Source organism: Hippichthys cyanospilos, chromosome 16 (assembly GCF_059441005.1).
Source record: "Hippichthys cyanospilos isolate Australia breed blue-spotted pipefish chromosome 16, RoL_Hcya_1.0, whole genome shotgun sequence".
Classification (NCBI taxonomy): domain Eukaryota; kingdom Metazoa; phylum Chordata; class Actinopteri; order Syngnathiformes; family Syngnathidae; genus Hippichthys; species Hippichthys cyanospilos.
In genome coordinates, this window is record NC_142384.1 from 971,938 (window position 1) to 998,889 (window position 26,952).

Here is a 26,952-nt window from a genome sequence, read left to right on the forward strand (position 1 = left end):
TGATAATGATGTGGCTTGTGTCAGTCTACAGGGGGCCAATGCATGAGGCTCGCTGTTTTTACTCGTTCGCAATCACGGGATTTGTTTAAGAGCGACTCAATCTAAAGGTCCACGTCGCAGCGTGTTCTTTAGGTTGCTGTTCCGTGTTACGTTCGCGTTTTACAGCGTAGTTCTGGCTAAGATTGCGAAAGAATGCAGGTGCAATGAATGCAAGGTCTGCACAGTCACATTATTATTGCGTTTGTGTTGGCGGTGGGCTTGACCGAACCGAACATCCGTGAAATGGAGCGTGGAGCTTCTGTGCAAAGTGACACGCGACACTCAGTGGCAGGTAACTCGATTCAGGGTTTTGCAGGCTGAGCGCGCGCACTCACACGTCTCTCTGTCTCCCCCTTTGTCTCTCTCTGCCCCCCACAATACAGTACAGTGGGCCCCCGGTTTTCAAGATTGATGCGCCCTGCGGTTGGGATCGTAACACGAATTCGTATGGTGGGCAATCCATCCCCATGTTAATTAGCTAATGCGTGCAAACCCCCAAGTAAAAACATAAAATTGTATATACATATTAAAAATGGGTATCAACATAGTATAGTAAGTGCTACTCATATATAATATACATTCATACAATTAAATAACATCATAAATAATAAATATATAAAAGATTTTTTTTTTACTTTTGAGCTTGTGATAGCCATATTCCCTAGTAAGGGTAGCCCAGGCTAAGGTAGCTTAGCCGTCTTCATATTTCTTGATTATCTCCAGCTTCGTTTTCATATAAATCATCTTCTTACTTCTCTCTTTAAGATCACTAGCAATCTTGGGACTTGGGATAACCAATTCAAGTTTGAATTAAGCACTAAAATGCATAATAAATACGATATTGAAAGCACTCACACGAGATCAAGTCTTTAGGCAGCCATCTTTGTGACCCCATGCGCTGACCAATAGCAGACCAGCATCTTCGTGACCTCATCATGCTGACCAATAATAGACCAGTATCTTAGGGAGTCGAGACGCCAACCAATAGCAGAACAGAATTGTAGTGATACGTTGCAGCGGAGGCGGTTTGACACCAGAAAACAAGAGCAAATACCTTAAAACGCCAAAAAGGGTGGCAAAACAACAAAGAAACAACCCCACAGGTCATGAGAGATGTTGATATCAATCGTAACGCAGGATAAATGCCTTAAAGAGGGGACATCGTTAAGTGAAAAAAAAACGTAAGCCAGGGATGCCGTAACCCAGGGGTCCACTCTATATGCATACTGAATATATGTACAGTGAAACATAAAATTGGATATACATATTAAATATTGTTATCAAAAAAGTCTAGTAAGTGCTACTTTAATATAATATACATACATAAAATTAAATAACATCATAAATAAAAAATATATAATGGATTTACAGTGGACCCCCGTGTTACAACGTCCCTGATTTATGTTATTTTCATGGTGTGACCTGGAATACTGAGTATTTTCATCCCCTCTATATGACATTTTGCCGGATTTGCAAAAAAAAACAACTGTCATGACTCTAGGGGATTGGTTATATTTGTGTTGTTTTAATTTGTATGTACAATTTTCACCTGGGGTTCTAAACGAGAGCCCTGATCGTTGTTACCAGAGCCCTGATGTCGAGTAAGTGATGAATGGATGAATAAATGAATGAATGGATGGATGGAAGGAACTTTGCATTTCCCTCATTTTATGTTTGTGATTGAATTTATACCAGGAGGAGGAATTCAACTGGCTTCTTAAAGAAGAAGTACATGCTGTTCTTAAGCAGCTGCAGGACGTACTGAAGGTAAGAGTTGATAGGCTAACACTTTTCTTATCGCCATTAACATTGCCTGTAGCACTGCACAGACTGATACGAAGAACTGACCAGCCTTCATATTCATGTATTCATTCGAATGTATTAATCTGTCTGAGTCATCAAAAAAAGACTGGTAACAGAACACAACCTGAGACTGAAAATTTAGATTTTTAAAGGTCAACTCAGTTTAACCCGTTGTAGACCAGTGCTTCACCCCTCTGGCTTTTTTAATTCTTTCTAAAAGAGAGGGTTGTTTACAACCTTTGTCACAGACCTTCCTTTGTTTACTTTTGGAACAACAAAGTGACACAATCAGGACATGGCACAAAAGCAATACAACCAGAATCAACCTTCTACCACCCCCTCAGCAATATGTGTTTAAGAAAGAAAACATTCCGTATTTTACGGACTATAAACCGCACCGGTATATAAGACGCAGCAGCAAAATATGAGCAAAAAAATGATTTTGTGACAGATAAGCCGCACTGGACTATAAGCAGGTAATAAAATGAGATATTTCTGCAAAAAGATGGTACATGGAAGTTCATAATTGGGGCCTGAGCAGCTACCGCTGGCGAGAGCCCTCTTGTTCTTCTCTGTATTATTATTATTATTATTAATTATTAGGGCCCGAGGAGCTACAACTGAGAGGTCCCTACTGTTCTTCTCCAGATTATTATTATTAGGGCCCAAGCAGCGACGGCTGCGAGGCCCCTATTGTTCTTCCAGATTATTATTAGGGCCCGAGCAGCGACCGCTACGAGGTCCCTATTGTTCTTCTCCGGATTATTAGGGCCCGAGTAGCGATCGCTGCGAGGTCCCTATTGTTCCTGTCCAGATTATTAGGGCCGAGAGCCCTCTTGTTTTTCTCCAGATTATTATTATTATTAGGGCCCGAGCAGCAACCGCTGCGAGGTTCCTATTGTTCTTCTCCGGATTATTATTATTATTAGGGCCCAAGCAGCGACCGCTGCGAGGTCCCTATTGTTTCTCTCTAGATTATTATTAGGGCCCGAGCAGCGACCGCCGCGAGGTTCCTATTGTTCCTCTCCAGATTATTATTATTATTATTATTAGGGCCTGAGTAGCGACCGCTGCGAGGTCCCTATTGTTCCTCTCCAGATTATTAGGGCCAGAGCAGCGACCGCTGCGAGGTCCCTATGGTTCCTGTCCAGATGTTAAGCACATGTGAAGAAATTGACAATAAACTTGACTTTGACTTTGACTTTGACTTTGAAAACGCTTAATAACTCTGATGTACAAGCTTAAAAAAAATCTAAAACTTCATAGACACATGGAGATTTATGTCTTATGTCATGGAAACTAATGCTATTAAGACCGTTGTAAAAAAAAAAATTGAAATAGCTACTCGCGCCGCCTAGTGGTTGATAAAATTGTCATTTTTTAAACGTTCATGTATTGTCCTCAGTCTGTTTGAGTAAAACAACTGAAAATTGGTCAGAACACCATTAAAACATGGAATATTAAGGTTTTAAAATTTTATGACTTTTCACTAATGGCGTGGTCTGCACGCCACCTCAAAGTTAGATGTCTCGCCAAAACGGAAAAAAATGGCTGCAATTGGCCCCAAAATGGCCTTATGAGTGGAAAATAGCCTCTCACTCCCGGCCCGTTTGACCTAGAGCTACAAAAATGTGTAGCCTTATGTAGGACCTCGAGCCCTACAAAAAAGTCAGCGCGAGCTATGTGCTCAGATGTACAGAAAAAGAGTTATGAATTTTTGAAGGTGCACTTTTGGCCCATTTTTGCTCGTTTGCAGGTCCCGAACTGCTCCTTTTTTCTCCTAAGCACTTTACTTAATCGACTTCAAATTTGCTGTGGTGTTTTATCAGACTAGGAGGCACAATTGTTCAAATTTTTGTTAAGATCCGCCATCAAATATGTTGGGGGCGGGGCTTCATATTATGCCTTTGATGTTTACTTCGCCACATGTGACACAAAACTTTATAACTCAGTTATACATGCTTGGAAAAATCTGAAACTTCACAGACATATGAAGACTCAAGCCATTAACACATGTGTTTAAGAATTTCTTCAATTGCTTATAAGGCCACCTCGTGGCAAACAAAAATGTCAGTCTGATGTCTCGCCAAAACAAACAAAGTTGCTGTATTTGGACCCAGATGGTCTTATCTTTTCTAAACTTCATATATTTGATGGGTTTCCAATGCGAAATACACCTATCAAAGTATTTTTTGTTGTAGTACGAGCGCCACCTAGTGGCAGCCAAAAAATATAGTATTTTCTAAACGTTTTTATATGTTTAGCTGAGCCCTTTAAAGTAATATCGCTGAAATTAAGTTTAACAAGCCTCTAGACAGCCCTGCTGACCTCCACCAAATTTTACGAAGTTTCGATAATGGGCGTGGCCTCTACGTCTATTTTCATTCTGAAGCTTTATCGGACCAGTAAAAGCTGCTGTAATTTGACTCAGGTGATCTGATCTTCTCACAATTTCACACATTGGATGAAAATCTATTCCTGAAGACATCGCCAAACATATATTCCAGTTTAAAGCTAGCGCCACCTAGTGGCTGCAAAAAATGTCTTTAGTCGAAAGATTACAGTCAATCTTGTTTGGTTTGACCTACAGCTATGAAACTTTGTAGGCATATGTGGGACTGTAAGACCTACAAAAAGTGAGTGAGTGATGTGCTAGGACGTACAGAAAAATAGTTATGAATTTTTTTAATGTGCAACTTTGCACCGTTCTTGTACATTGGATGGTGTCAAATTCGTGCCTTGTTTTCTTAAACCGTTCATCCGATTAACTTCTACGTTGGCATGGACTATTAGCAGATATAGCGGCACAAATATGCCAAAAATTGTGAAGATCCCATGACTTGTAAGATGTGAGCGGAGCTTCAAATTATTATGAATATTTCGTTCGCCAAGAGTGACAAAAACCTGAATAACTCAGCTGTAACAGCTTCAAACCATCTGTAACTTTGCAGGGACTTTTAAAGTCATGCCCTAATACAGCTATGTGATCAACTTCCAAATCATTTACAGCGCCACCTAGTAATGAACAAAAATATTATTTTTTACACTTTCATGTACTGTCCAATGCCTGTTTGAGTCAATTAACTGAAAAAATGGTGAGAAAAGCTTTGAGACATCGGAACATGAAGGTTCTAAACTTATGAATTTTCAATAAAGGGCATATTCTGTATGCTACCTCAAAGTACGATGTTTCACCAAAACAGAAAAAAATGCTGTAATTGGACCTAGATAATGTGATCTTTCAAAAACTTTGTACATGGAATGGGAGTCCAATGTGAAATACACCTAAAGCCAATTTTTAATGGTAGTGCGAGCGCCACCTACTGGCAGAAAAAAATATGTCAATTCCTTAACATTTTTATTTACTCTGCTGAGCCTCTTGAAGTGATAACCCTAACCCGCTTAAATGTTGTCTGAAAAGCCATTAAACAAGCCTATTGCCTTCCACCAAATAGTACGTTGTTTTGATAATGGGCGTGGCCTAGCCGGCAGCGCAAAGTTCATACATCAGCAACAATAAAAGCTGCTGTAACTCAACCCACAGAATCCCACCTTTAAATTTCACATATTTAATAAGAGTACTGTACTGAAGTCGTCTATGAACTAATTTTTATCGTAGTGCTACCACCACTGTGTGGAACAAAATAATATAACATAATTTTTGCGTTTCCATTTAGTTTGTTAGGCCGGGTGTGTCATATGTAATAAAATTTGGACATTTTCTGAGACATTGACTTCTAATGTTCTCTTACCCCAACATCCGTATACCCCAACACGTTCATATTTCTACTTGTTCATTCCCCGACCTGTTTATACCTCAACGTGCACAGGTCTGCGAGGGCCCTTTATAGCTGCAAACATGCGAAACAATAAAAGCTGCTGTAACTCAATCCACATAATCCCACCTTCTCTAAATTTCACATAGTTGATAAGAGTCCTGGACTGAAGTCATCTACAAACTCATTTTTCATCGTAGTGCTAACACCACCGGGTGGCACAAAATAATCTTTTTTTTATTCATTTTTGCGTTTCTATTTAGTTTGTTGAGCCGGTTGGTCAAATGTCATAAAACCTGGACATTTTCTGACACTTTAACTTCTAATGTTCATTTACCCCAAAATGTGTATACCCAAACACGTTCATACTCCTACTTGTTCATACCCTGACCTGTTCATACCTCAACGTGCACAGGTCTGCGAGGGCCCTTTATAGCTGCTTGCAGCTCTAGTGTTACAATTGTGCCTGATAATTCTCTTGATATGCTCAGAGATGAACAAACTGGCACCCGTTTCATGCTTTGCACATGCAATTCAGCTACTCACTTGAAAAATGTTTATTTTCAGCTCTCGTTTGTCATAATTGTACTGAGAAATACAAATATTTTTCATTTGGGCAACAGTGTTTCGCATAACATTTTGGTACTGCAATTTCCTTGGAAATCAAAATATATCTTGTTCTACCTTTTTTATTTTTTGTTTAATCTTATATTATAATATAAAATCTATATAATTTACCGCTAGCATCAGAGTTGCGGTTGTACGCGTTATTTTGGGGGGAAAAGGCATATTCCTTGCAAATCATCACTGAATAAATGTTCATCAACCCGAAGTGGCTATAGTCTGGCGAACATCTACAAGGGAACATGACATGAGATATGCAGGAGCAAAGGCAGTTGCATTGTGACTAGTGTTATTGTAGGCTTGTACAATCCACTTCAAGGGTATGTAACATGTTCTGGTTAAATCGCTCAATTCTACCATTACCAGCTGGGTGGTAGGTGGTAGTCCTACTCATATAAATATTGTACAGGCACAATTGTTTCATTAAGTCAGACTCAAAATCTGACCTTGATCTGCATGAAAATGAGCTGGGCAGCTGAATGTTTGAATTATGCTTGTCCAAATCACTTTGACAGTTGTTTTTGCAGTCTGATCCCGAGTCGGTTCTGCCCAAGCAAACCTTGTAAACATGTCGGCCATAACAAGAATATTTTGGTAGGTGTCACTAGGTCTGCTCAATAAAAGGAAGTCTAATGCTACAATTTCTAAGGGGTAAGACACTGAAATTGGTTGTAAAGGAGCTTGATGTTCGGTCCATTTCATGTGCATGTGCATTAGTGTTCTCTTTATCTGCTCAGTACTTCACCTCGAAGTCAAAGTAGGCCAGCTGGGCAACTCACCTCTGCTCTGTGGCACAAAGCTTTGCAGAGTGCAAATGTGCAACTGGGTTGTTATCAGTGTGGACTATAAATTTTGCTCCGGCCACATAGTCTTTAAACTTTTCGGTCACTGCCCACTGCAGCAATCTTGAAAGAGTTTGGGATAAATCGTCTGTAGTACCCTGCCAGTCCAAGGAATGCCCTCACCTCTCACACAGTAGAAGGCCGGGGCCAATCAATAACAACTGAAATTTTGGAAGCGTCCGGATGCATTCCGTTCTCATTGACTACATGACCAAGGAACTTCACCTCTTTCTGTAGCAAGTTATACTTGTCTGGTTTCAGCTTCAGCCCATGTTCATTTAATTTTTAAAATACTTCTACGAAAAATTAGGTGAGTAAATTATTATAGCATTCTGATAACCAGCAGTGATTCTGCAGTTTGACCCCTAAGACATTGTTGCATCAAGCGTTGGAAAGTAGCAGGGGCATTACAGAGGCCAAATGGCATCTGCTGGAACTTGATCAAACCCAGTGTTGTTGTAAAAGCAGTCTTCTCATAGTCAGTGAGATCCATTTCCACTTGCCAGGTCCAAGGTAGTGAACCATTGTGCTTTGGTGAGTGAAGTCACTGTTTCCTCAATTCTACGAAGGGGAAATGCGTCTTTGTGAGTTACAGAATTTTAACTTTCTATAATCCACAAAAAACCTCCAAGTTCCATCTTTTTTCTTTACCAACACAATAGGGGCAGCCCATGGACTGAAACTCTCACAAATCACACCTTTGTCCAACATGTCCACTAGATTTGCTGTCATTTCCTTGTACATCATAGGCAGCAATGGTCGGAAGTGCTCTCAAAAGGGGTTAACGTCTCCAGTGGAAATTCTGTGTTTCACAATACCTGTCCTACCATAGCCTTCTTTATGGGTAGCAAACACTTTCTCCCATTTCTTCAGGAGTGTCTCCAGCTGATGTTGCTCTTTGCCTGCCAAGTCGGCTCTACTTGTTTGATTGGTCAGATTCAAAACATCAGTTTCCTACCCTTTAACAGTTCAAACAGCTTCAATTAGCCCCACTTTGACTACACCATCAGCCCCGGTGTATAAACTCACATCTTTGGCTCCTAGCACGTGTCTTGTCCACAGCAAACCGCTTTTCCAGCTTCTGGTAGCGGTCCAAGGACACACTAAAGGGATCCGTACGAGAACTCTTCCATGTTTGACAAAAGACAATGTTTTTGAAACACATACCAGGTATGAGGGCCACTCTTCAAGGCCTAATAGAAACTGGTCCCGCGGGTAGGAGTCATTAGGGGCCTCGTCAGCTGCATCAAATCGCAACAAATAGGCACACACAGGCTCGTTTGGTCTTTGGACACAGCCAAAAAATTTTACCCTCCAGTGCAGTCAAAAATTTTGTGACTTTATCACGATCTCCCTGCTCTAAAATGCCAACTTGTCTTTTAGCCTCCCCACTCAATGCTCCCAATACGAAGGCAACCTTTTGTGACTGTAAGTTCTTGTGTTTCTAAAATAGACTTAACTTGTCCTTCCATTCCTGGTATGTTAAATCACCCTCTAAACCATGGAACTTTGATACTCAAAGGGGAACATGGATAAAGTGGTACCATCATCATTGTTAAAACCACTACAATGGGTTGTCAAGCACTGCTCACTACTGCTGACAACCCCAAATGTCAGAAAAAAAAAAGTCACACCCCAAAGTTCGACCACTTACACTTCTGTCCTGTCAATTTGGGTACATGTTATATTTTTAATTTAAGGGATAGAAATTCATATCGTTTGATTAATCATCTAAATAATCAAGTCATTACTATATAAATTGACTGGGGTGTGCGGCATTTAAATACCGGTAAATATAAACAATTAATAGAATAAATAATATAGAATAAAGAAATCATAGTATCAATAGAGTACAATGTTTTTTTTTTTCAGTGAGCAAACTAAACCAAAGTACAGAGGATTTGGAAGAATTAAATATTTAGTGTGAGTGTGTGTGTCTTACTTACATTATACCAGAAGAAGATTCGTCTTTTGCTAAACATTAAAATAAAAAAATAAATAAATAATTGGAGGAAACATTTCATATAAAGTTGTGCACGTCTTTTTGTTAATAGACTGAAAAATAGAACATTTAAACTTACTTTCAAAATATTTATTGACTACTACTACTACAGTATTTTAGTTAAGCTCATGTTTTCTTTTCTTAGTGTACTATGAGTTTGTGAACTTCACCCCCTTGGTTTAAATCTCTAAGGTCAATTACTTTATTGACACTTTGTGATGGACATATACATTCCACAAGTCAAAAGTCATCCTAAACGAATAATCAATATCGATCCCCTTTTGAGAACATTAACTGCAGTCGCCAGCTCTCTTTCCTGATATCTGCATTTTGTTTTGCTTCTTTACAGGAGGCTTCAAGACGTTTCACTATGCCGACATCTGGCATGGAGAGTTACCTCAAACAGGAAAATTTCATTCTGGGCAGCTCAACGTAATGCCATCCCTCAATTCTCTTCACGAGTCATGGCCAAACCTTCCACAAAGAATCAACTTTAATTTTGCTTCCTTTGCACTGGCAGTTTGCACCTTCTTTAAAAAGAAAATCAAAATTTCTTTGCCAAAAAAATTGCCAAAGTTCACTCCACAGTGTGACTTGCGCTGAAGGGTTAATGCCCTAATTACATATCCATCCATCCATCCATCCATCCATCCTCTACCGCTGTCTTCTGGGGTCGGGTCGCGGGGGCAGCAGCTTGACCAAGGAAGCCCAGACTTCCCTCTCCCCGGCCACTTCATCCAGCTCTTACGGAAATCCCCAGGCGCTCCCGGGCCAGCCGAGAGACATAGTCCCTCCAGTGTGTCCTGGGTCGTCCCTGGGGCCTCCTTCCAGTGGGACATGCCCGAAACACATCACCGGGGAGGCGTCCGGGGGGCATCCTAACCAGATGCCCGAACCACCTCAGCTGGCTCCCCTCAATGCGGAGGAGCAGCGGCTCGACGCTGAGCCCCTCCCGGATGACCGAGCTTCTCACCCGATCTCTAAGGGAGAGACCGGACACCCTGCTGAGGAAACTCATTTCGGCCGCTTGTATCCGGGATCTTGTTCTTTCGGTCACGACCCACAGCTCGTGGCCATAGGTGAGGGCAGGAACGTAGATCGAGTGGTAAACAAGAGAGCTTTGCCTTTCGGCTCAGCTCTTCACTACGACAGACCGGTGCAGAGCCCGCATGACAGCAGACGCTGCACCGATCTGTCTGTCGATCTCACGCACCATCCTACCCTCACTTGTGAACAAGACCCCAAGATACTTGAACTCCTCCACTTGGGGCAGGACCACCTCACGGCCACAGCTCTGATCCGCCGCCTCGACAATGGAGGTGCGAAACATGGTCCACTCGGACTCTATGTCCCCCGCCTCCCCTGGGACGTGGGGGAAATTCTGCCAGAGGTGGGAGTTGAAACTCCTTCTGACAGGGGACTCTGCCAGATGTTCCCAGCAGACCCTCACGATACGTTTGGGCCTGCCAGGTTTGGCCGGCATCCTCCCCCACCATCGGAGCCAACACGCCACCACGTGGTGATCAGTTGACAGCTCCGCCCCTCTCTTCACCCGAGTGTCCAAAACACGTGGCCACAAATCTGATGATACAACTACAAAGTCAATCATCGAACTGCGGCCTAGGGTGTCCTGGTGCCAAGTGCACATATGGACACCCCTATGTTTGAACATGGTGTTGATTATGGACAATCCGTGACGAGCACAGAAGTCCAAAAACAACGCATCGCTCGGGTTCAGATCGGGGGGGGCCATTCCTCCCAATCACACCCCTCCAGGTCTCACTGTCATTGCCCACGTGAGCATTGAAGTCCCCCAGCAGAACGAGGGAGTCCCTGGAGGGAGCGCTCTCCAGCACACCCTCCCAACGACTCCAAAAAGCGTGGGTACTCGGAACTGCTGTTTGGTGCATAGGCACAAACAACAGTCAGGACCCGTCCCCCCACCCGAAGGCGAAGGGAAGCTACCCTCTTGTCCAATGGGGTAAACCCCAATGCACACGAAACATGTGCTGAGCTAGGGGGCAACAAGAATGCCCACACCAGCTCTGCGCCTGTCACCGCAGGCAACTCCACAGTGGATGAGAGGCCAACCCCTCCCGAGAGGACTGGTACTAGATCCCAAGCTGTGTGTGGAGGTGAGTCTGACTATATCTAATCGGAACTTCTCAACCTCGCACACCAGCTCAGGCTCCTTCCCCGCCAGAGAGGTGACATTCCATGTCCCAAGAACTAGCCTCTGCCTTTGGCCGCCGCCCAGCTCTCTTTGCATCCGACCCCTATGGCCCCTCACACAGGTGGTGAGCCCATGTGAGGGGGGACCGACGTCATACCTTCAGGCTGAGCCCGACCGGGCCCCATGGGTGCAGGACCAGCCACCAGGCGCTCGCCAACGAGCCCCACCTCCAGGCCTGGCTCCAGAGGGGGGCCCCGGTGACCCGCGTCCGGGCGAGGGAAACAAATCCATTTATCTTTTTCGTCATATGGGGTCTGTGAGCCGTGTTTAGTCTGGAACCTCACCTAGGACCTGTTTGCCATGGGTGACCCTACCAGGGGCCTGAAGGCCCCGACAACTTAGCTCCTAGGATCACTGGAACATGCAAAGCCCTCCACAACGTTAAGGTGACGGCTCACGGAGGGGCCCTAATTACATAGTAGCGCAAATATGCCTACAAAGTTTCACAGCTTGAGTGGAATTTACACCAGTTTCCCTCCTGATTGCCACACAAGGCAAAGCAAAAAATTAGCTTTTTGCTCACAAAATACATATGGACATACATATCACACCTGCATATGTGTATCTCAAGTTCAAGGACCTCACTAATCCACACAAAGTTGAAGTGAACACTTAGGAGAGGAAGTCAACGTTATATTCATACATTTTACATCCTCAAAATATTGGTGCAATCATTTTGAAAATTTCAGAGATGTATATGTGTACATATACAGTAGATGTGCATGTGCATTTTCATAAGGACTGCTTGTAGTTTTCTAACATTAATTGATGAATGAGTCAGAATTAGAAACGGTTCTTCTTACACGTTTTAAAAAAAATGTTTAACATGAAGCATTTAAAATGGGGCGGCAACCCACGGCTCTGGAGCTGCATGCTCTGCAGGCTCTTTAGCGCCCAGGATTCTTTTTTTGAGCAAGAAGGATCACCGTGTAGCGACTATCAGGGTTGAATAACATTACCATTAAAAACCGGTACCCTCATCCCCTCATGACCTTCGAGCTTCAACAAGAAACTTCGTATTTCACCAAGCTGGATTTTTGCAATGCCTACCATTTGATTCGCATCAGAGAAGGGGGTGAGTGTTCTCCCGAGAGCTTTTTCAAGTATTTTTCATGTATGAAAATGGAAAAAGACGGTGGGAACTATATTTTTTGTTTTTTTTATATGGTTTACAAACATCCCACAAACATCCTTATCGTTTTCCAGTGCTGTAAAAATCAGTAGAATATCAAATTTCAACATGTCTGTCAACAAAGGATGCTGCTTTTTATGCCTAGTATCGTCCGAGACAACGTTGGGAATAACACTCTAGCTGCGACAGACCAATATTTTGAAAAACACAAGACTCGTTTGGAACGCCAGTTAGCATCAGGCATAAAAAGCAGTGTTCCAATCTCTGTCTGCAGTTTTTCAAAAGGAACACCTGTTGCTGTTGGTATCTAGAACGGTGTAAAAAGCGCCGTTCTAAACACATACGCAGATTAGTTTGCAACAAGTGAGATGCCACCAAAAGAAAAAAGACATTTTTCTTTTTCATGAACAGAGGGCAGTGGATTCAATCACTTGCTTTCTTTGACAATGCGGAAGGATTGCTTGCATGATTTCTTTGTTATGAGAAGTTGTCAAAAACATCTTACATGCCCCTTGTTGAGAAGCTGATTTCCAAAAACAGAAATCACATTGAATGGGTAAGAACACAATCCTGTCATAGGCACATATTTGGGAACACATTGGCTGTTTGTATCAAGCAATTTCTAATTTTTCTCTGTACACATTTGGAAGGACACAGGGATATTATAGTTTTGTTGGGTTCGTTGTTTAAGTCCTCAAAACAAAAATGACAACAAAAATCTGATTTCTTTATTGTATTTCTATATTTTCATCAACCCAACAAAAAACAATACATTAATATTGTAAGGGAGGTTAAACTTAAATCACCATCTTATAGCAGAGAAGTCAATTGGTGTGTCATTATCTGCCGGATGTGCTGAAGGGAAAATAATTTAATCATGAAGGCTCATTATTTTATTTTATCTTTTGCCTTAAATATGGCTCTTTCAGCATTTTCAGTTGCCGACCCCAGGTTTAGAAAGTCTGGATGTATTCCCCTCACGAAGAGCATTTCAATGAGGAGCACCACTTCTAATCCAGCTTTCAACAGGCGTTATTTGCTTCACTTAAAGTGCATGTTACTATTTGAACTTGGATGTAGTAAATTAGACTGTCACAAAGCGATCTGTCATAAAGCCATTGGTCCAGCCACTCTTTGACCAACACATACACCGGCTCATCCCTCCTGCCAATCATTGCCCAACACATCTCACCAGCTCACCCCTCCTGCCAATCAGCCCTGAACAGCACCGGTTGTCACGATCCACCACCCAGTATAAAGCCCGGCCTTTTCCTTTCGCAATCTGCCAGATCATCTCCAAGTGTCTAGAAGAGCCTTCCAGCAATACTTCCGACCAAATTATCCGTCCTGCTGAAGTAAGCCCCCTGCTCAAGGTCCCGTCCTATCTGCCTCCACTCTGATCCGTTCACCTGACAAGTACCCTCTTCCCCGACCCAGAGAGCCCCGCCACCATTGCCCGTCCTCATCTGCCTCCTCTCTGATCCGTCCGCCTGCCAAGTCCCTTCTTTCCCGATCAAGGGAGCCCCGCCACCGTTGCCCGTCCTCATCTGCCTTTGCTACTGCAAGTACCATTCAGCAAATAAATATTCTGTCCTTACCTTCACTTACCTGTGTGTGCTTTTGGATCCTCCATCTCCGAGCTGTGACAGTACAATCTGGCCAAACGTAATGGACCCAGCACATCAAGCCACCACTCTGCCGGCATCACGCGCCGCCCCTGAGCCCCAGGCTGGAGTCCAGGAACGTTATGACGGCGAACCTGAAACGTGCGAAGCCTTCCTGACAAACTGCTCCTTGCTGTTTGCCCTCCAACCAAGTATGTTTGCCTCGGAGCAAGGCAAGGTAGCGTCTGTGATAAATCACCTCACAGGGCACACTCGCCTGTGGGGCACGGTGGGGCACCGCTTGTATGTCCTTCCAAGCTCTCGCAGCAGAGATCCAGAAGGTCTTTGGACTCAGTTATGCCTGTGCCGAATTGGGTCTAGGCCTTCTTGAACTACGACATGGCGAAAGGTCGGTGGCCGATTACGCCTTAGATTTCTGTACCAGAGCCAGCCAGAATTGCTGGAACCCCCCAGCGCATGTGGACGCATCCCTGCATGGGGTTTCCAGTCGACTTAAAGATGAGTTAGTGTCCCACGAGCTTCCCGTAACTCTAGAGGCATTAATCAGTCTGGCCATCTGTATTGACATTCATCTGCGTCATCGACGGCGCAATTGAGAGAGGGAGGCACAGGAGCGAGGAGCGCCCTCTCCGGCGTGGCGGGATCCCCGCCAGCCTATGACGTCGGCGCCATCTCTGGGGGAAAGCGAGCCCATGCAGCTTGGGCGTGCCTCCCTAACGCACGATGAATGACGATGCCGCGTCGGAGACCTGTGCCTGTATTGCGGAGGAAAGGGTCACTATGTGGCCACATGCCCAGTAAAAGCCAGGGCCCAGCCTTAGGCAAGGGGATACGGTTGAGTCAAGCTTTCGCTTCCTCCCCACAGCCAAGACGTCTTCTCCAGGTTCGGTTGGTCTTGCCCGATTGCACGCATCATCTGGGGGCCCTGGTGGATTCTGGGGCGGATGCCAACTTTATCAGCAGAAAATTGTCGAGTCAGTTTGGTATAAAAAACATTCCCTGCTAAAACCAATTCCAACCCACGCCTTGGATGGGCGTCCTTTCGGTCACAAACCAAACGTGTACCCTCTCCATGCACGTGGCAGGTAATCACCAGGAGCAAATCCAGTTCCATATCCTTGACCATCCAAACATCCCTCTCTGGTCCTGGGCCGTCCCTGGCTCTGTCATCACAACCCCCACATCGACTGGGAGAAGGCTGTCGTTCGCAGCTGGGGTCCATCATGTCATCTTTTCTGCCTCCATTGAGCCTCCGTCTCTGCACCCTGTGTCGCTCCACCTGCCTCAGCGGACATCGCAGGTGTTTCCTCTGAAAATCATGACCTCTGTGTCGCTCCACCTGCTTCAGCGGACATCGCTGGTGTTCCCTCCGACAACAGTCAAGTCCCTCCATGACAACAGTCAAGTCTTCAGCAAGGCGCGAGCAACGTCTCTGCCTCCTCACCGGCCATACGATTGCGCAATCGACCTGCTACCCTGGAGCGACGCCCCATAGGGGCCGTCTTTACTCCTTGTCTGCACCGAGCGGCATGCGATGGAGAGGTACATAAATGACTCCTTAGATGCAGACATCATTCGCCCTTCGTCCTCTCCTCCGGGCGCAGGATTTTTTTTTTTGTGAGCAAGAAGGATCACCGTGTATCGACTATCAGGGGTTGAATAACATTACCATTAAAAACCGGTACCCTCATCCCCTCATGACCTCTGGCTTCGAGCTTCAACAAGAAACTTCGTATTTCACCAAGCTGGATCTTTGCAACGCCTACCATTTGATTCGCATCAGAGAAGGGGATGAGTGGAAGACAGCATTTAACACCCCCCTGGGGCATTACAAATATCTGGTAATGCCCTTTGGACTTACGAATGCTCCCGCAGTGTTCCAAGCCCTCATCAATGATTTTCTGCGAGACATGTTGGACCAATATGTCTTTGTATATTTGGATGACATCCTGGTGTTTTCTCAGACGCTAGTGTAGCACGTGCAGCATGTTCGCTCTGTCTTACAACGTCTGCTGGAAAACTCCCTGTACGGTAAAGCTGTAAAATGTGAGTTCCATTCCGCCTCTGTTTCCTTCCTGGGGCACATCATTTCCCATAACCACATTGGCATTACCCCAGCTAAGGTCTCAGCAGTCACCTCATGGCCAGTACCAGACACCAGAAAACAGCTACAACATTTCCTTGGCTTTGCAAATTTCTACAGGAGGTTCATCAGGAACTTTAGCACCATAGCCCAGCCTCTCACGTCTCTAACCAGCATCAAAACAAAGTTTCAATGGATGCCCGCGGCCGAGGAGGCCTTCCAGGCCCTGAAGAATTGCTTCACGTCAGCTCCCAATTTGTGGTAGAGGTGGATGCTTCATAAGTTGGGATTGGAGCTGTTCTTTCTCAGCGGTCTGCAAAAGATCACAAGCTCCACCTGTGCGCCTTCTACTCCCGCCATCTTTCTCCTGCCGAGGTTAACTACAGCAGGAATCGTGAACCGTTGGCTGTGAAGGTGGCGTTGGAAGAATGGTGGCATTGGCTGGAAGGTCCCAAAGCCCCATTCCCGGTGTGGACGGAACATGAAAATTTGGCAGGCCGAAAGATTGAACTCCCGTCAAGCCTGGTGGTCCCTCTTCTTCACCAGATTTGACTTCATCCTGTCCTACCGCCCCAGGTCCCGAAACATCAAACCAGACACCCTCTCTAGGCAGTTTGACCGGGAGAACACCCAGGGAAAAGAATCCTTCCTCCGTCTTGTGTGGTCGGCCTTCTTACCTGGGAGATAGAGGAGAGGATCAAGTCCGCGGTTAGGAACCAGCCCACACCCAGCGCCTGTCCACCTAGATGCCTGCCATTCCCTTACTCTCTCCGGTCCGAGGTGTTTCAATGGGCTCAGTCCACCATACTGACCTTCCACCCTGGGGTTCAGCGGACCTTGGGGGTCCTCAGTCAACGGCCCACAATGGATCAGGATGTACATGAGTTCATCAAGGCCTGTCCAGTCTGCAACCAACATAAGTCCAGTCACACGCCTCCGGCCGGCCTACTCCGTACTCTGCCTATCCCACACTGGCCCTGGTCCCATGTCTCACTGGATTTCATCACTGGCCTGCCCCCTTCTGACGGCAACACAGTTATCATGTCAGTAGTGGACAGATTCAGCAAAATGGTGCACTTTGTACCCCACCCCAAGCTCCCGTCATCCAAAGAAACGGCGCAACCTCTCCTCCATCATGTCTTCCGTTTGCTTGACCTTCCTCTTGACGTGAGGCCCACAGTTCACCTCATCCTTCTGGAAAGAGTTTTGCGGCTCATCGGGGCCACCGTCAGTCTATTCTCCGGTTTCCACCCACAGACCAACGGGCAAACAGAACCGATAAATTAGGAGGTTGAGACCGCCCTACGTTGCCTGGCATCCCAGGATCCATCCACCTGGTCCACCCACCTTTTTGGGCTGAATATGCTCACAACTCCCTGACAAGCTCCGCGACTGGCATGTCGCCGTTCAAGTGTGTGCATGGTTACCAGCCCCCGCTGTTCCCAGCTTTGCACAAGGACAATTACTGTCCATCTGCGCTCACGTTGGCCCGACGGTGTCGGCGGGCATGGGCTCGGGCTCGGTCGGCCCAACATAAGTCCAGTCACACGTGCTACTGGACTGTATGACTGGGCGGCCAACAGGCGGCGCACACCAGCTCCGATCTACAGTGTGTGCCAGAAGGTGTGGCTCTCGACCAGGGACCTGCCCCTTCGCGTAGAGTCCAATAAATCGACACCTCGTTTCGTCTGCCCCTTTCCCATTGAGAAGGTGTTCGAGTCTGGCAGCAGTGCGTTTCACTGTGCCTCGCTCCATGAAGGTGATGAAGGCGCATCCTACCTTTCATGTCTCCAGGGTCAAACCAGCTTTTGAGAGCCCTCTGGTTCCTGCGGCACCCCCCCCCCCCCCCCCCCACCACCACCCCCCACCCCCACCTCCCCGGCTCATTTCTGGTGGACCTGGGTTCTGTCACGAAGCAATCTGTCACAAAGCCATCGGTCATAGACATAGACATTTATCAATGTGGGCGATTTCTTCGCCATCTACTTCATATGCATCATACCTGATTTAAATACACTCAAATACCATCGGTGTATTGAGATGCATTCTGCTTGGCATCTGTGCTTTGTGAATTACATGCTATCTATTGACTCAATTTTTAGAGGTTTGCGCTACATGAAACCTGCACAATCCTTTTGTGAATCTGGCCCCCGAAGGTTCTTTTCTGATGGATATTATTGGTGGAGGTCATGGCTTCCTTCCTTGTGAGCAAGTTTAATGCTGAGAAAAACTAAAAAGAAAAACAATATCATGTTTTGTAGCATGGATCAGGTGAAAGGAGTGCTGACACTACAGGGAGAAGCGCTGACTCTGGCGGTAAGTTTGAGCTGCTCTGCATTTTTTATCTGCCTTCTGTGAAATTCAATTAACAATTTGTATCATCTCTACGTTTCCTGTGTTTACTTTACTTTACTTTAAACAGGACATTAATCTGAAGGTTGCAAAGAGTAGTCAAGTGCTACACTTCCAGTTCAGGGAGGACAAGCAATGGAAATTACAGCAGGTACTTGGCCAAATTAATCTACATGGTTCGTTACAGTTTTTATCAAAGTCATCATCAAATTGCCCAATTTCCTAAATAAAATAAACATTATGATTTACTCAGCATGTAATTAACATCGACTTTTTTTTTTATTTACAATTTCTACAGTTTAATGACACTAATTGAGTGATTAAATTTTTAATTGTATTATTGAGTTTCACAATTTGAATTGAACAACAGAAATTGTTCTTTAAATGTAATTTGTCCCTCCAAACTAAATATATATCATAAAAATATATTTTGGGTTGAATCATTTGGTGAATTTCGTATGTTTATGATTTATGCTAGCATTTCTCAGAGTTCAATGTATAAGTAGGAGTTTTCCGATAACATTGTCCTCATTGTCTTTTAAATAGACAGGTTAAACAACATAGGTAATCATTGAGGTTCCAAACAACTGCCACCTCACCTGTGGGAATATGTCCGAATTGTATGTTCAAAGTTATAGTTATCATACGTAAGTGATCATCGCCATGCTCATGGCTAGGGTTTCTTGCAGCAAATATCGTGTTTTAGGCTGCAGTTAGAGTGCTGAGGCACGATATGCTGTTGTCAAAGTACACACAAAGTGATGTAGACTCGCATCACGACATTTACATACATCCGGAACAAACCCAACATGCTGTAGTTTGAAGAATATAGAACTCTGCTTTGACAGTGGGCAGCCTGTGGGCTACGTATGCTAACCCCAACGACCACCAGCTGTCACTTAGAACTACGATCTGGGGAAGCTATGTGGTTCTGCTTCAACTTGTATGATTGAAATCACACAGTTGGACACCAAGGAAACATGAACTACAATATTATCTTTCCAATACTATGTGTTAAAAGATTCCCACTAGTCTGAACACAGAATTGTGATCAATAGTGTTTGTGCAATATAAGATAAGCAGCAAAATCCACCTGTTTATTTCCATTTCCGACCATTTTGTTGTCGACTGAAAAGGGGCATCACACTTGCTCAAGGCTAAAAAAAAATGAACATCACATGACCAAACTCAAGCGAACAGGTGAGCTGTTATTGGTCAGTACCTGAGCCCTGAGCAACTGTGATGTTATTTTCAGCTGACAGCAAGTGGCAAAATGGATGGAAATGGATAAAAACAAGTGAATTTTGATGCTAAATTCGTTTTCCACTCACACAATATTGATCGGAATGCCGTGTTCATATCAGTAGGGGTGGGGTGACTTCCCCCTTCATGGGGAAGCCCATCAGAGCCTTCAAGTACACTGAAAAAACAAACTGGTGTGATTTACTTAAAAAAATCCCATAACAATTTGCACATACTCTTTTGAAGTAAATTTAACTGTTGCTATATCAAGTGCAAATTTAACTGTTGTTATATCAAGTGCAATTTGCTTAACACTATCAAATAAATAATACTTAACCTTTATCTTAGGTTTAAGTAAAATATCAAATAAATATTTTCTTACGTTCAGGTAAATTCTACTCAAATTAAGTAACCAATTTTTTTTTAATAGTAGGTATATAATCTATTTGAAAATACTAATTAAATCTAATAATTAAACATCTACTGTTATCAAATAAATAAATTTTTTTTTTAATTTTTTAACTTAAGTTTAATTGATTTTATCAAGTCATAAAACTTGTTATTCCAAAACCAGATTTTATATATCAAAATCAAACAACAAATACAGTCCAAATATCTATTTATTTTCAACAATTTTCAGCAAAATTAGTGTGTAACAATTAATTTCAGTAGTACGGTCATTTACAAACAAATACAAAATTATTTACAAACACTTTTGGGGACAGCTTAAGTCCATCCAGGTCCAAAAGCAATTTTTGAAATATCTCAAAAGTGTACCTACGGTACACCAGTAAAAATGAGTCATCTCCGTCTCCATCCCCTTTGCTGACCGCACACCTATGTTTGAAAATGCGACTGATTGCTTCCACTGATTGTTTTCACCCAGTGACCGATTAACCAACAACCATACAAACTAAAGATGAGCAATGGCGCCTATACACCGGCCCTTGATCATAACCATGTTACAATAAAACCAAGGAAAACAAAAAAGAGTAACGACAGTCCAATCTTCATCAGTCGTCTTCCTGTGTCTGATGCTACAGACACAATAATATGCTCCCCAATGATATCACATTGAATTGTTGATATCATCAAGTTCAAAAGCGGCCATTGGCGCCTCCTTCTGTACTTGACATTGTTAGATGTCTGAGGTGGTGTATCGACAATGCATGTTTACTGCCAATTTATCGCTGCCCCCTCGTGTGTATCTTTCTTTATGTCAGATCCAGGATGCACGGAACCACGTCACTCATGCTCTTCAGCTGTTAAGCAGCCATGATGAGAACTATGACTTTAAGACAGGGGCGGAAGTAAACAAGGTGTGTCCTCATTACCAAAGTATTATTGTGCATGCATTTTGCAGTGAGGCTAACCTCTACTTTCTTGTTGTTGCTGTAGTTAATGGATGCTGTGATGCTCCAACTGACACGTGCACGAAACCGCCTCACCACTCCAGCGTCCATGACACTGCCTGAACTTGCCACCAGTGGACTGATGGTAAAAATAATTTTTCACCTAAAACTCATTTGATCCAAAGAAAAAAATATTGCAACTACCGTATTTTCCACAATATAAGGCGCACCGGATTATAAGGCGCACCCTCAATTAATTACATATTTTTAAACTTTTTCCATATATAAGGGGCACCAGATTATGAGGCACACCCTCAATTAATGACATATTTTAAAACTTTTTCCACATATAAGGCGCACCGGATTATGAGGCGCACCCTCAATTAATGACATATTTTAAAACTTTTTCAATCACAATAGAGTAATACTCAAAGTAATAACATTAATAACTCAAATTAGAACTCTAAACTCTCAATAGCATAATAACTCAACGTCAATATGACCAACCTTGTTCAAATGTAAACACACAAAAGAAACAGGTAAAGCTTACTTTATCAGTTCATTCCCCATCTACGAATCCCAATCTCAATAATGATCCATTTATAAGGCGCACCTGATTATAAGGCGCACCATCAGTTTTTTTAAAAAAAATAAAGGCTTTTAGGTGCGCCTTATAGTGCAGAAAATACGGTACTTTGTCAGGCAGTTCTTGATTTGACCATTAAAAGCATGATACACAGCACAAGCATGTTCAACATTTGTTTTGAGAGCATAGGTCAATGGAAAAATCTTCAACGTAATGTTTAACTAAATGAAGGACTCCTTAAAATTCTCCAAAGAGTTCAAGCTTCTAGAACACCATTTGGAGTTCCAAGCTTCATATTCCTCCAAAGATTTCAATTGTGTTGGGGTATGGAGACTGACAAGCAATGTTGCCACAATTACATTGAAAAAGGAGGTTAGTTACTTTACTGATTAGTTACTTGAAAAAATAGAGACAGACAGCCTCTTCTTGATATAAAAATTATTGAAATATTTTGAAGCGTATTTTTAATTTTGACGTTATAGAAAAGTTTGTAGTTATTAAAAGTACAATAAAGAAAGCTTCAGTTCTGATTTATAATCAATAAAATTTAAAACAATATTTTTCAGCCTTCCTTTTTAATAACATTTGCCACATTAAATAAAAATCTAAATATCCCTTTTCAGACTTAACAAATGACATATTTGATCATTTCTAAACTTAATTAATAATCTCTATCGTAACATGTCTTACTTGACATACAATGTTTAACTATTGACCTATTAATGGCAAAACTCAGTATTTATAATATACATTATATATAAATACAAAGGTGGACAGTGTCATAACTGAAAGACTGACCTTCGGTCCATCACTGATGTTTTGCCTATGAACTGCAGAATGGCGAGGAACCTTTTAGAAACGATGGACTAAGCCTGATTGAGTGGTAGATTTCATCTGTTGTTTTTATGCATCGTAGTATTTCTGAGACCCCATTGTTCATCGTGCACTTGTGGCCACCCGAACGGCATTTAAGTCACTGCTTGTGATGATCATTGCAACATTTTTTGTTCTCTTAATTGAATGACTGAGTGACAGAAGTGAAGTTGAAGGGGTTCCAAAGTACCAACAGACTGTGATGGAAAAATATAATGTAAATGTAAATATAATTACATGTGGATACTTCGATGCAGTCACACAATGATGTGAATGACTGTGAATTCATTAATTTCACTATATTTAATACCAGAGGTCATCACTCTAGGTGTTATATAATATATAGTTAATTCTGTAGTTAGGTGTTTCATCAGGTGATTTCCTATATTTCATTCTTCATTACTAGTTCTACATTGAACAGTGAGAGTTGTTGTTTTTGATTTAACTTTTCGCGGTGGGGAGTGTGGACCCAGATGCAGAAAGGCTCAGAGGCAGAGAATGCGTGTCATCATCTATATTTATTTCTTAACAGGGCAGGCAGGATCAAAGGTGGGGAAAACAAATGGCATGGCAAAAAAATGGCAGGTGAAACAGAAAAACTCTAGTGGGCTGGTGGTACAAGAAAACACAGACGGAGACACAGGACGGGTGGCATGAGACAGGGTATATGCGACTATGTTCCGACAGTTTAGCTGTAACAAATCAAGGCTTAAATAGCAAGGCTATGAGGATAAGCGACTCTAGATAATGGAAGGATAAATGGATAGGAGTCTGACAGCAGAGAGGAAGAAAGAGTTTCTGAGTCTGCTAGTTCTGCATTTTACACTTCTGTATCTCTGGCCTGACATTAAAAGTATGAGTGTTATTGGCACTTTGTATTGGCATTGTGACTATTCAATCAGTGAGTGCTGGGTAGTTCTGGTAGTACTGGAAGTACTGGTATTTGTCTGAAAATAAATGGTATTGAACATCCTTAATTGATACATTTGGGTTTAGTTCAGAAGGTGACACAGTGGAATATTTGTTAGCACGTCTGTCTTGCAGTTAGAGGTTCCGGGTTCGATTCCAGCTCCTTCTTGTGTGGAGTTAGTAAGTTCTCCCCATGCCCATTCAAAAACATGCATGGTACTGTAGGTTTATTGGAGACTCCAAATTGCCCTTAGGTGTGTTTGGGAGTGTGAGTGGTCGTTCGTTTCTGTGTGCCCTGCGATTGACTGGCAACCAGTCACTAATTGACCCTAGTGAGAATGGGCTGTAGAAAATGGATAGATGTTAAGCAGAAGAAAATAGATTGACAAAAATTTTTTCAGTGAGTGATGGCGTAATACAATATTCAATACTGTGTATTGTTAGGCATATACTCGTTTTGAGTACTTAATCATGTTATAATAAATCAGGAATTATTTTATGTGTAAAATATTTTTTGTAACATTAGTAAAAAGTATGTATATTGGCTTGACTAGAAGCATAAGATAAACTCCGAACAATACATATTGTTCCAACAGAAAATGTTCACTCCCCCTATGCCTGGTGACGTGATGGTGAATTTCTACATCAACTTAAGCAAACTGTGTCTCATTGTCTACCAGCTTCATGTGCTGCCTCCCAACACCACCAAGGTTTGAACACATGATGCATTTACATAAATACAGTACTGAATGAAATTACTTGTACTGTGACATAACTTGCTTTTTATCTTGCTTCTTTTCAGAATTTCAAGCCATCTGGAAGCTCTGTGCTGCACAATCCCGGGGCCATGTTGTAAGCAGAAACCAATAGTTTGTCTGTTCTCTTTTGTAGCAGGCCATTCTTGTAATCCATCAGGCAGGATTCTGCATACATAGTTGTTAGGTTCACTGAGCTAATACTCGCCAAACCCAATAACTAAAACAAGAAAGAGAGAAGGCACGTATCTGCTCATGCATGAGGAGAACGAGACAGGACCACAAAAGGCTGCAGTACTGCCACGCTCTGAGGCACTTCCCCATTCCCCCTAGTTTTATTATCTTAGAGATCCCTAGGTTACATGAAGGTTCCGGCCCTAAAGGGTAGAAATGCATGGGGGAGCAATATGTGCGGCCGGAACCCAGAATCTTGTAATACACATTTGTGAAAGCTGAGTGCGCGCCTGTGTGTGAGTGGCACAATGCAGTATGCAACAACATGTTCCAGTAAGTCGAACGCTCAGGTCCACAACACTTCCTCAACCAACTTCTTCTTTCCGGGGGAGCCTTCAGTTGACCCTGGGCCCTGGATGCTGTTTGACAGGGCCCTGAAAAGACTTCAACATTCATTTTGATTTTTTTTTTGCCATTTCCTTTCTCCTCAGTGAGCTCAACAACAACCGCTTTGAAGTGAGCCATGTCCACAAGGTGGAGTGTGTCGTCCCTTGGCTAAATGATACGCTGGTGTTTTTCACCATCTCACTACAACTTTGTCAGCAGTTGAAAGACAAGGTCTGTGTTGTTTACACTGAGCATTTGCTATTTACAGTTTTCTCCTAAAAGCCATGTTATCACCTATGCTGTTCTGTACCTCATATACCTTATCAATAGCATCGGGCAGAATCATTGCGTCTCCAAAATAATACATTTTCAGGGGACCCCAAAAATGGCAAGTTAATTGTATTTGTAAAAGAGAGCAAGCCATTTTTGCCACCTCCCCAATATTTAATAAAATATCCTTGCGTGTAGACTGATGAATTTATGTAATAAAAAAACAGACCTTTGGAAACATATCTGTTTCATCCATCAGTCTGCGTTAGTAAGAGACAAGTGAGGCTAATGGATTGTTCTTATACACCTGCAGATCTCTGTTTTCTCAAGTTTCTGGAACTACAGACCTTTCTAATCTCCTCCGTCAACATCTGACCCAGATCACCCACACAAGTGTGAAGGATAAGCTCTAATTTATTCGATGTTTATAGGCCAGTCTTTATTCAATTTCAAGTCTTGCTTGTTCATCAAAAGGTGACGGTTACATGCGACAGATGTGTTTGCCTTTTGTTTTTTGTTTTGTTTGTTTTTTTTTTATTGTACTTTCCAGCAGGCCGACATTTGAGGTGTTTTCCATTTCAAAGTACTGCTTTGAAACCAATAAAACACACACACGCATACACACACACACACACACACACACACACGTACACTCAGTGATTACTGGGCTGCACAGGCTATATTCCAAAGCATTTAATCATCAATAAACCCGCATCAGCAAATGAAACGTGATACTGCCAAAACTTAAAATAATTGACAATGATTTTAAATTATTTGTCCACAAAGTTTCATGAAGTCCACCAAGTGTCATATTGATGCGAATTGTTTTGTGACGGATGTGGGAAGCTGGATCCAAAATGCAGAGAGGCACACTATAAGATGAGCTGAACAAAAATTTTAATTACTTGCAGAAGCTGAGCGAAACACGAAAAAAATGGCAGATCTAAAATAACAACAAAAATAAAAAACAAAACCAAACTCATGAGGGGGAACGACAGTGAGACAGGGAATTTGCGGAACTGGCACAAATGCTGCGGTCGGCAAAAACAACGACGTACTAAATAACTAAACTGGCACTTTCAAGCACAAAAATTACGCAAACATGAAACAGCCTGACGTAATGAGAGGCGGCGTGGAGGAGACACTAGAGCTGGAACATCCTCATGACACGTGACACGAATTACACTAAGGACAGATACCAGTCAAAAACAACATGAACTCAAAGGCCAAATAACTAAAACTCCACAAAACAAAGCCACAAACAGGAAAAACCCAGACAGAACATGATATCAAAAGCAGCCAAGTTTGAACAAGATTGCATGCTAAATTACAAATTGCACTTTAATATGAGAACATCATTTTATTTCTTTACCGCTAGTTGATTATGAGCGAAATAAAATGACGAAAACATATTAAAAATGAAAAAATAAATAAAATGCTTGACTCACCCAAACAGTTGTCCAGCTTTTATTTCAATGCAAAATGCATTCTTTCTTTCCTCAGAAAGACTTCAATGACTTGCTTGTAGATTTCTGCGTTTCATTTTCAATAATTCTGACATAGACGCCAATGCTGGAAGTCGCGTTAGTCCAATTTCAATTTTGCTCTTCTTCAGCCAAAAAGCAAGTAGACTTGAATTTTCTGCTAAATGTCTGCGGGTCTGGCTTAACCATGACCTAACCGTTAGTTAGCTCATGGTTGAGCAACATCCTTTTTTTTCTTTTCTTTTTTTTTTAATAACATATTTACCTACTTCCAACATCAAACATGGTGGCTCAATATATCTATCTGCGCTTGAGCAGAAGCCAAGGCATTCGCATCAACACGGCACGGTGTTGATGCGAATGCCTTGGCTTTTGGCAGATTTCAAAAGTTAGCTGAATTCTAATTGGC

At 42.8% G+C, this 26,952-nt stretch overlaps 1 protein-coding gene across 2 annotated transcripts in view; it reads left to right on the plus strand.

Annotated features, from left to right (window-relative positions):
- The window catches only part of rogdi (rogdi atypical leucine zipper), a 27,313-nt gene extending 430 nt beyond the window's left edge, over positions 1-26,883 (plus strand). Inside the window, exons 1-12 of one of the 2 annotated variants that reach the window (XM_088436342.1) lie at positions 26-331; positions 423-489; positions 1,735-1,806; positions 9,436-9,518; positions 18,421-18,475; positions 18,582-18,662; positions 20,977-21,072; positions 21,152-21,250; positions 24,070-24,183; positions 24,276-24,325; positions 24,894-25,020; positions 25,373-26,883. In XM_088436342.1, the coding sequence (XP_088292468.1) occupies positions 451-489; positions 1,735-1,806; positions 9,436-9,518; positions 18,421-18,475; positions 18,582-18,662; positions 20,977-21,072; positions 21,152-21,250; positions 24,070-24,183; positions 24,276-24,325; positions 24,894-25,020; positions 25,373-25,414 (858 nt within the window). In that variant the 5' untranslated portion in view covers positions 26-331; positions 423-450 and the 3' untranslated portion in view covers positions 25,415-26,883. Of the gene's footprint in view, positions 1-25; positions 332-422; positions 490-1,734; positions 1,807-9,435; positions 9,519-18,420; positions 18,476-18,581; positions 18,663-20,976; positions 21,073-21,151; positions 21,251-24,069; positions 24,184-24,275; positions 24,326-24,893; positions 25,021-25,372 lie in introns of those variants that run through there. The other variant, XM_088436341.1, reaches the window with a different exon arrangement.
- The last annotated feature ends 69 nt before the right edge of the window (positions 26,884-26,952 follow it).